Here is an 11,370-nt window from a genome sequence, read left to right on the forward strand (position 1 = left end):
GTTTTTTTCTGCATTGGATAATGCAGCCGCACGGATTATGCGTCACGCTGCCTAACCCTCGTAGAAGGAGGCGCGACAAACAGGACAAACTGCCATTTCTGAACACCTTTAAAAACATAATTAGCATGTATCAGTAAACAATGTGGGCCCATTTAAAGGAAAAATGCTGCTGTAAATAATAAAATGTAATCGAACAAGTGTAAAAATGATGCAGTGTTAGTTCAGTGTACAGTTTAGTTACTTGATTGAAAATAGCAAATACTGACTTTTATTTTGATGGTGCACTAGCTGTTGTTTCCGGTTGTGTTTGTGTGTAACTTGATGATGCTGCAGCCCTGAGGAGGACGATCAGCTGCCAGGGTCCTAGAATAGTTTCTGTGTTTCCATCACAGCTCCAGACTGAGTCTCCGGTGAAGGACTGAACACAAACGACTGTCACATATAATTCAAACACAGTGAATGTTATGACGATGTTGGCCGTGTTTATCTTTGTTATATGTCTATGGAGAAGTGTTTCTGGTGGAAAAACTCAAGTTTGAGGCGTCAAACGTCAAAGTAAACTCAAGTGTATAATAGGAAGTGTGTGTGACGATGCTGTGACTTTAACTCTTTGTGTTCTTTTAGTTAAACACTGAACTCTGGAAACAAGTTGAGGTGAATTCCCTACGAATCCCCAGAGGTGTTTGACAGACCAAAGGAAACAGCTCGAAAAAGAAGCGAAACTCTCAGTAGAACTTCAAAATGCTCCTGGAAACCCCCCCAATCAAGATCATCAGGGAACTGGAGAGGACTTCACAGGTACATCTGGTCCAACTCAAAGTCCATGGTCGACTGAAGACCTGCACCGAACCCTGAAACCCTTACAATCCATCAAAATCAAGAAAATATGTCAAGTCTTAAAAGTTGTTTTGAATGCACCGGAAACCATAGTGGATTATTTAATGTAGTATCCAAAAATCTTTGTGTTCACCAGTCCAGTAGAAAAGAGGCCACTCAAGTGTCTCGAGTTTTATTGTGACTTTATTTTTATGTTTCTCTGTGACACAGTACAACAGATTGGAAACAGTGCTGACAGGGACATCTGAGGAAAATGAACATCATGTGAGCTCATAAACTGTGAACCTTGTCTTCCAGACACAAGCACTAAATCTTCTCATGTGATGAAACAGAATTCACATGTACATTTGGTTAAAAAAAAAAGAAAAAAGTATGCACCTGATGTTCAGTATCGAGATTTGACACCATCGACCCAACTTGGTTTGGTTTAAAGTCTTTATTGAAGACTAGTACAGTACATGAACCAACAAGAATCCATGAAACCCATTTAAAAACCTGGAATGCCCACGAAGCACCTGTGGAAATCAATAAAGGACTGTTCCTGAACTTATGGTAGTGCTTAAAGACGCCAAACAATCTCCTACATACCACTAACCGCCCCCTGAAACCAATAAAACTCTCTCTCATCCCACTGAACCCCAAGCTTCTCTTTAAATACTGCAAGGATCCCAGGAAGTCTCCCAGTAGCACCACAAATGACTCCCAAATTCCTAAAATTCCCCCCAAGAACCACTGAAATCCCCAGTAGGCCATTGGAATAACCATTGAACCCTCCTCATGAAGCCCCTCTTGGACCCACCAAGATCATCCCAAATCCCTAAAACCCTAACTTTGGATATTGTGGTACAAGTCATACCACATATAAAACCCAACAACATACCATTCCGACTTCCCATCATTTAGACTACCACCATTCCGACACACCGCTATTCCGACATGCAAACGTCCCACCATTCCGACAAGGTTTTCTATATAAGGAAATGTGCGTTACTCAACAGGTGAGTCCCTTCTTTAAGACATGCTGATAGAGGAATACACATGGTTGTGTGTAATTCCGCAGCAGAGCGCAGCCAGGGACTAGTCTGCCTGTCTAGCCTCTACCTGCTCTTTTTTACTAAACTTGACCAACTCCTTTCTTCATTGCCTAAACCCAGCCAGTGCAAAGTCTTTTTTTGGGAAAAATACGCTATTAATGGAATTGTCGGAAAGGCAGGATGTTTTAAAAAAGAAAGAAATACCCTCATTCCGACCATAGGATGCAAGAATTGTTGGAATGATGGGACATTTGATAGAAAATTAAGTGTTGCCATTTTTACAATTAAGGCCTATGTCGGACTGGTGTGATGTCGGAATGGCGGTTGCCCCCCTTGAAGATCCCCTGAAACTACTCAATGACCCGGATGCAACTCCTTAAGGGACTTCTGATGAGCCCTAAGATCCCTGGGACCCCTGAGGATTTCTACAAAGACCAAGGCATTTCAGAGGTCTTTCTCCAGTAAGACCTCCTCCCAGTAGTCCTTGTAAAATGACACGTTGGCCTTGTTCTGGCAGAATTCGCGTAACCCCGACCAGACTGCAGGGTCCACGTAGGTGTGGCAGACCAGGTAGCCCCGGACGCTCGGCAGCAGAGCTTCAAGCTGAGCCACGAACACGGCACAGACCGAAGACAAACTACGACCATAGATGTTGAGGTTGATGCGTAGCGCGTCGTGGCGGTACGGGACGGCGTACGGCGCGGTGCACACACTGATGACCGAGGGCTCCGACTCGCGGTCTGCGATCCAGGTCAGATACCTGCGACGCAGCACCTCCATGTTGGACTTCATCGGCTTCAGAGGCTCCCAGTCAGCGATGATGGTTTTACCGGGCAGCAGGTTGGAGATCACATGGTCGGTCAGGATCAGAGTCTCCGCTTCCTGCTGGGTCAGAGTCACCGGGGAGGAACCAGCCGCCTGGGAAGGGAGTCTGGACCGGAGCTCAGAGACGAAGGCGCCGAAGTCGGACGCCTCGCAGCACAGAGACAGGATGGCCTGTAGGGGGCGACACAGTCTGAAGTTCAGTTCTGAGTTGTCAGTCAGTACGTTTACATGACACTTGAGAAAACCAAATTATTTCCTTAATCCGTCTATAACTGGACAACTGAGTGCATATAAACGCGCATTATCAGAGTTCTCTGACTCTGATTAAGACACCCAGATAGCGCGATTGGACTTCGATGTATACGCCTTAATCTGAGTTTAACTAGACAACGCATGTGCGCATGCTCCACACATCCCCCCACGCTGGCGTAAGACCCTGGAACAAAAACATCCAAGAAAGCCGGTCGCAGAAGCTATTGTCGTAGCGTTACGGCGTTCTTGTCTGCCTCTCGAAATCACCATGACAACCAGAGATGGTGTGCACCTTATCTGCACAAAAAGTAACGCGCACATTATGTACGAGATGAACAAAGCTGTATGATTAACCATCTCGCTGTTGTTCGAAAAATGCCAGTCTGCCGTCTGGCTAACAGGTCAACCGGAGAAGGGGCTGTATCATCGCCACCTGGTGTTGAGGAGGAGAACACGTTCCCGTCAGTTATTCGATTTTCTCAACTGCATGTAAACTGCAATAAGGACAGAAGTCCGATTAGACGCCAAATCTCCCTAGGGAGAAGAAATTCTGTCCTCACAATCCCCCAATTCCAATCCGCCCCCTAAAGACTCAGGCCCTGAACCTTCACTGACTTAAGTGACGTCAGCTCTAAGTGACAGTGAGAGTGTGAGAGTCTGTGAGGGTCCAGATGCTGTAAACATGAATGGAACAGCACTTACCCACTCTCACCACACGTTACCTTGACAACAACATGTTGTTGACTCCGGTCTTGGATCGATAATTTACCGTGCTTTCAACACGCACAAGGTGTGTGAGGGGGACGGACTCAAAACAAAATGTTCCTGGATCAGATCTGATCAAATTATCATCAATAATCACAAACTGCACGTTAATACTGACAGTAAACTTCTTCTTTTTTTTTTTCTTTCTTTTTTGTTGTTGCTCCTGTCCATTAACAATAAAGAGACCGGCGGAGCTCTCTCTGACTACGTGTGTTAATTTACTTCTTTCTTTTTTTTACACTCGCGTTCCGACGGCATCCCATGTGTTTGACTTCACAACGCTATGAACTGTGGGTAATTCCCCTACCCAAAGTCAGCATCGGTGCTGACTTACGGTAAGGGGGCAGTAAGGGCTCATTCACTGACTCACTGACTTGATGATCTGACAATGGACCAGCCCTCACACACTCACGGACTTCCCGTGAACGCGCCTCTAAGTCAGTGAGTCCGTGAGGGGTCGGATTGGAATTGGGCCAATGTAGTCACCACCAAACTGTAACACACCTCTTTAGCTATGAACCTGTACTTGGCCAGGACTTGTGCTGAAGGCTGGTCTCCTCGGGTCAGTCTGACAGCAGAGACTTCTGGGTAGTGGAGGCGGATGTAGGCGTTGACGTGCCTCTGGAGGGCGCCGGCGATCCCAGAGCCTCTCAGGTCTGGTACCAACCTGAAACCCTGAAACACGACCGTCTGACCGCCGTCCACAAACAGGACGGACTCCATCGCCACCTACGGGTGCAGACAAAGACCAGCGTTAAAGGGATAGTTCACCCAAAATTGAAATTTCATTCATTATCTCCTCCCCCTCATGTGGACTAAGGGCTGGGAGAAGTTTCAGAGTCCTCCGTGGCTTCTCTGAGTTACAGGGGGTCTCGGCGTAGCAGTGCATGTCCATATAACGGTTGCAAATGGATACCAACTGTCTTCGTAACAAAAAGACACACCAAAAAACATCTAAATACCTCCATGCTGCTCGTAGCATGGAGGTTCGTCCGAACCGGGAAGAGGAGCTTCCGCTACAAACAAGCTTGAAATATAGACTTATTTAATTTTTTTCGGGACAATTTCGCATTTCGGGGCTTCAATACAAGACGGACATTACATACGAGCAGCATGGAGGTATTTTGATGTTTTTTGGTGTGTCTTTTTGTTACGAAGACAGTTGGTATCCATTTGCAACCGTTATATGTACTGCTACGCCGAGACCCCCTGTTTAAGACTCCAGTGGAGTGACAACACATTGTGGTCCATTAACCCCATCAGTCCTCACCACTCTGTCCTTGATCTTAGCGATGAAGATGAGGCGTCCAGGTTCCTGCAGCCAGCGGGGGAAGAAGGCGGGCAGGTAGTCCAGCCCGCTGTAGTCCTCTTTGCTGCAGATGTTCAGGACCTGCATCACAAAACACACCGACAGATGTCAACACGGCAGCTTTACAATGCAAAAACTCAAAATCTTACCAAGCATATTTGTCTTATTTCTAGTCAAAACAAATCTCATTATACTCAAAATAAGACTCGACACATTAAAAAGCAGCTTGTTTTTAGACACTTTTTACTTCTTTCAAGCATATTTTCACTTTAAATAAGTAGAAAAATCTGATAGTGGAGCAAGTTTTTCTTTCTTATTACAAGCACAAAAAACTTCCTTTCACTGGCAGATTTTTCTACTTATTTCAAGTGAAAATTAGTTTGAAACAAGGGAAAACGATCTAAAAACAAGTTATTTTAAGTGGAAAGAGATTCATTTTGACTAGAAATGAAACATTTTGACAAGAAATAAGACAAATATTCTTGGAAAGATTTTGAGTTTTTGCAGTGTAACTCAAAACATCGGTATTTAGTGCAGTGTAAACTGAGCTATAATGCTAACATTAGCAATGATGGCAGGTATTTGATCAGTCAAAATGCTAAAGTTTCGCATGTCATGCTAACAACACACAATAAAGCAAACACACAATGGGAATGCCATGTGCTAAAGATTGAAGCAGTGATCCCTACTTTGGACTTTGCCAACATCTGATGTACTCTACCACATGACTCCCGAGCCCGAGCACCCAGTACATGGGGTTTGGTTGTAGAGCCGAATATGACTATGTAGTATATCAATGTGTTGATGAAATGAGTGACCACCTCTGACAAGTCTTCACTTCACAACAGTGTCAAAAAAAACGCAGAATCTGAGAGAATCTCTGGTGCCGAATGTGAGATCTCTGTCCTTCAGCCCAAACTACTCTCTTTATATAGTACTTATTATCTATCTTCTTACCTATCTTTTATCAAGTCTTGTTTATCTCTTTTTTTTACTCAAGTCGTTCTGCCCAAAGCAATTAAGTTGGCAAATTAGTTGGCGTTCGGTGGCTTCTGTTCACAAAGATCTATGCCGAACAGGTTACAGAAAGGTCAGTGAGTTGTTAGTCCTGACATACCGGCTCCCTGGGGCCAGAGCTAAAGACATAAATGCTCCTTCATTCAATCAGTGCAATCAATTTACACAATTCTTAATTTGCACTTTGCAAAACTCTTTGTATTGTTCAACTCTTCTTTCTTACGTCCTCCTTGTATGTTTGTACCTTAATGTTTTTATTGTCTTGTTTTTACGACCACTGTAAAACAGACAAAAGCTCTGACTCTGAATCCTGTAAAGCAGAAGTTAAGTTGAAAAAGATTCATAATAAATACGTTTCAATGCAACAACTTCATAAAAAGTATAAAAACATGCTGTGACCTGTTGGGAGTCCTTCTCCTCGGCGAAGCTGAACTCCACATCCCCGACGTCTGCAGACATCCTGAACCTGCTCTCTGCTAACAAACAGCTGATCTGGTGTCAGACCCTTCAACAGTCGACCAGCTGATCCTCCACACAGATCTCTGTGCTAGTTGTTTTAAAAACCTCTGATGCACCTGTGATCTCTCTGCTCCACAGAACAGACGTTTGCTCGAAGTTAATTTTTCTTTGCAGTTGAGATTGTGAAAGTTTCTCAGTCTGGACCTTTGGATCCAGTTCAGGAAGTCGCTCTGCAGAGTCAGCTGGATATTAAACGGGAAAAAAAAGAAAAAGAAGAAGTGGGCTGTGTTCAAGAGCAACAATACTGTAGTAGGCTACAGTGTTTTAAAATTGGATTATATCAAAGAGATTTTTTTGGTTCCAGAAAGAGATGGTTTGTTTTTGAGGTGTCCAGTATTCTTGAGCATATGAAGGCATTTGTTTTTAACACTTCTGAGCCGGCAGCTGTGACGAGACCACCAGGGAGTTTGTGGAAGAATGTAAACATCTTGAGATCAGCTGTCACTTAAGAGTTTTATTCTTTGCCAAAGAAGGTTCACAGTCACAGAGAGTCCTATATTCAGTCTGCAAGGAGAGGAACAAAGATCACAGACTGTGTTGTACTCGTCTCGCCCTCAGTGAACTTATCTCTCTGAAACAGACTAGCTACAATGTGCACCAAGGTCAGCACCAGGCGGAAAAAACAGGAGTCAGACGACACTATGTGAAAAAAACAAAACATGCACAACATGGATCTGTTCTGTGCCAGACTGAGAGAACACAACGTAACAAGTGAATGAAGAAACAGATACACTTTAGAAAACTTTCCACTGGAGCAGATCAACTGAAACGAGCCCTCGTCTGACAGTCAACACTGACACCTGCTGGTTTTATCTCAGTACTGCAGCTGCATCACTGGAGAGGGGAAACCTGACTCAGAATAAACATGATGATCAATCAATCAATCAATCAATCAATCAATCAATCAATCAATCAATCAATCAATCAATCAATCAATCAATCAATCAATCAATCAATCAATAAATCAATCAATAAATCAATCAATCAATCAGGCTTTATTTGTATAACACTTTTCATGCCCTCAGCAGCTCAAAGTGCTTCACATGATAAAAACAAGGAACAAATAAGAATGAATGAATTAAAATAGAATAAAAAAAGATAATGATGATAAATAAATTAAAAAGAAAAGAAATTAAATCAAATGTTTTATAACGATAAAAACAATAAGATTCAGTTAAAAGCCAGGCTAAAAAGGTAGGTCTTCAGTTTGCTTTTAAAAATGTCCAGATTCTCTGCTCTCCTCAATACAAGTCTAAAGGCAGTCTGCTCCGTAGGCGTGGGACGTAATGATGAAATGAGGCCTTTTGATAGCAAATTTTGGAATAATTAAAAGGCCGCTGCCTGAAGACCTCAGAGTTCTAGAGCGCTCATATGTTAAAAGCAAATCAGATAGTATTTTATATTTAAAGGGACAACGACGAGTTTTGGAAAGCGAAGTGTTTTCACTACATTTCCCATGAGCCTCTGCGCGCACGGTGAAATTCTTGGACTGGCGCAAGAAGAATGAAAGTCGTAGGTTGGAAGACGATCAGATACCGTCGTAGTTCCGACCATAAACGATGCCAACTAGCGATCCGGTGGCGTTATTCCCATGACTGGGCAGCGTCCGGGAAACCAGGAAACTAGGAAATGTTGCTCTCAAAATAACCATAAAGACAAAACGATATATTTATCTAAAATGGACCCATTAACAAGTGGTAACGTAGATTCATCCACATTAATGTGAGACTCTTCTAACCAAATAGAAACTCCTCGGTGTCCGTTTAACATGAAAAGCATTAGGAATTTGAATCTCATTTGGGGGAAGATCGACAGCTCTAGTAGAGATCTGCTTCAACGCAAACGGTGTCGTTGCTCAAACAGGATTTGGAGGCTTTTGTGTCACCTGCAGAACGACACAAGATGGACAATAAAATTCTGAGGTATTGTTGGTCCGCCTGCACCAAACGACTCCGCTTCTGTTGCTTTGGTACAATCAGCAGTTTATTTATGGACATGAACACACACAGTTCCCTCTTATCCATTTTGTTTTACTTGTTTGTCTGTGGGTCGGACTCGGATCGGACCGTCAGTCAGTGAGATCAGATCCTGATCAGATTGTGCTGCAGTCTGAACAACACTGCAAAAACTCAAAATCTTTCCAAGAATATTTGTCTTATTTCTTGTCAAAATGTCTCATTTCTAGTCAAAACTAATCTCTTTCCACTTAAAATGAGACTCATCACCTAAAAATTAACTTGTTTTCAGATCATTTTCACTTGTTTCAAACTAATTTTCATTTGAAATAAGTAGAAAAATCTGCCAGTGAAAGCAAGTTTTTTGTGCTTGTAATAAGAAAGAAAAACTTGCACCACTATCAGATTTTTCTACTTATTTCAAGTGAAAATCTGCTTGAAAGAAGTAAAAAGTGTCTAAAAACAAGCTGCTTTTTAATGTGATGAGTCTTATTTTAAGTAGAATGGGATTTGTTTTGACTAGAAATGACATTTTGACTAGAAATACGACAAATATTCTTGGTAAGATTTTGAGTTTTTGGCTCATTTCTTGAAACAGAAATTACATTCTTAAAACTATAAGACCATTTGGCCAAACAGTCTTACAGTTCTGCACAACATTACAGCTCACTAGCAAAAGCGCATATCTCTCCCAAAACTGTTCACACATGCTTCAAAACTAGATTCCTTTACCATGTAAAGTGTCAGTACCATAAAAATGGCAAAGACCTCGACGACGATTTTTAAATGATTTGCTACGCTCGTTCGTGCAGCTGCCCGTGAGTTTTTCCTCTGTAGACTTACACACATACACCCGCGTTCATTTGAGTTCCCACAAGACAGTTCATCCACCCGTTGAACACCGTTTTAGCGGGGTACCCGACCCGATGCAGGACTCTAGTGGAAAGCGTGTGTGGAGCTGCGGACGACGAAGCCAAGCCACAGCGAGATCGGCAGCGACGCGTGTCTTCTTTCCCTCCGTATGGATCGTCTCTTCACCTCTCCTCCTGCTTCAGCCGTTCTTCAGCCCATGTGTGTGTGGCTTCAACTCCTGTGGATTAAGGTACCGCTTTTCTTTTCTTTTGCCTTGTTGTGGTGACGCAGCAATTTGTTTTGAGGCCACAACGTAGCTTTACGGTTCATTAAGGTGAATAAGAATAATTTTAAGTTTAAAAAAGTGATTATAAAGTACTGTAATTTAAAAGGTAAAGGTAAATAAAGGTAAATTGATGTTTAAAAAATTGATTTAAAGGGATAGTTCAACATTTTGGCAAATTGACCCATTGCCATAATCCCTATAGTCTTTGCAGTAGGTTCGTTACCTTTAATTGTTGGTGCAAGCTATTTCTGGAACAGCAGAGCAGAACCGCTAGCTGTTCAGAGCTACGCTACAGAGGCTAATGTTTAAAAAAAAAAGAAGAAAACTGAAGCAGATGTACAGTGGATGAATCTCTATGAACTGGTTAATACACATCTCTACACAGTTTTAATGAAGAAGGTTTAATTACGGGAAGTTACTGGAACTCAGAGCTCGGTGGTGACCTCTGCTGGTCAAAATGCGGTACGGCAGACAGAACATAATTCTATTAGTACAAACTGAATGTAAATTAACCGTAAATAATGTATGTATGTATAACTGTTCATTTTTGACAAGATATATTTTTTACTCTTTATATTTTGAATTAAAGTATAACGTTTTCTGTATTTTAAGGCAGTATGTAACTTTAACACATTTTTCACAATTTCACACACATCATCAATGATCAGTTTATTGTCTTCATGGTTGATGTCATGGAATCAGTTCAGTTTTGACTGTGACAGATGTGAGAGACACAGTTGGATAAAATCAGATATTACATTTTATTTTACATACCCCATAGATGTTTATTGTTACATTCAAGTTCAAATATTTAGTCTTAATTATGAATTACAAAAAGTATAATTGGTGATTAATCGCTGTGTAGACCTGTATCTAAATAAAAACATCACTACAAATAAAAACTGAAGCATGTTGAGCAAAGAACCAAAACCTCTCTCTGATCAGATGGAGCTACGCCCCCTTTGTGTGAGTTGCATGTTACAGTAATCCTTGTTAGTCTATAGCGTTTAGTGAGTGCAGTGTTAAAGCCACTACACACTGGAAACTTGACGAATAAAGGACACGAAAATGTGAAGTATTCAGATCAAAACCATTCATACCGGCAGTGATGTGAATATGCCACAGATGCGACAATTACAAACCAAAGTTTCGCTTATGTCAGTTGGTTCTTTGCCCCTTCTTCATGCCTAAAACCCTTAAAACACAACTACTTACGTATTCAGCACTGGTTCGTTAGCCAAACTTGGAGTTTTGTTAAATGTGCACACCCATGTCTATATGTTGTATTATATGTGTTTTCCCATATTCCATGTTATACAACATCTATTGCACGTCTGCCTGTCTTGGGTGAGGGGTCCCTGTTGCTCAAACTGAGCTTTCTCCAATTTTTTTCCCCTGTTAATGGTTTTCTTGAGAGTTTTTCCTCAGTCAATTGAGGGTCTAAGGGTAGAAGATGTTGTTATGATGCTATGTAAAGCCACTTGAGACAAACAAATAAAATTGCCTTGCCTTGCCTTGCTGGTATATAAGGGTGTTATGGTGAAAGTGACCTTCGGAACAAGCTATTCAAATCCTGGTCAACCATCAAAACATCCAAAAAGTTTAAAGTATTTAATGGCTCCATCAGTGTCTTTATCGTTCATGTCAGTGTTGTTGGGAGCAGGGCTTGACGCTTAGCATTTTCCCAGGTAGCACGTGTGCTACTAAGTTGAAAAATCT

At 42.0% G+C, this 11,370-nt stretch overlaps 1 protein-coding gene across 1 annotated transcript; it reads right to left on the minus strand.

Annotated features, from left to right (window-relative positions):
- Window positions 1-1,893: 1,893 nt before the first annotated feature.
- On the minus strand, window positions 1,894-6,702 carry LOC310998674 (histidine N-acetyltransferase-like). The gene is made up of 4 exons (XM_083988836.1): window positions 6,439-6,702; window positions 4,984-5,103; window positions 4,218-4,442; window positions 1,894-2,867 (listed from the first exon to the last, which is right to left on the minus strand). Exons 1-4 carry the CDS (start codon window positions 6,496-6,498, stop codon window positions 2,316-2,318), a joined length of 957 nt encoding a protein of 318 aa, XP_083844962.1. The 5' UTR covers window positions 6,499-6,702; the 3' UTR covers window positions 1,894-2,315.
- Between the last annotated feature and the right edge of the window lie 4,668 nt (window positions 6,703-11,370).

Source organism: Trachurus trachurus, assembly GCF_905171665.1.
Source record: "Trachurus trachurus genome assembly, chromosome: 16".
NCBI lineage: Eukaryota > Metazoa > Chordata > Actinopteri > Carangiformes > Carangidae > Trachurus > Trachurus trachurus.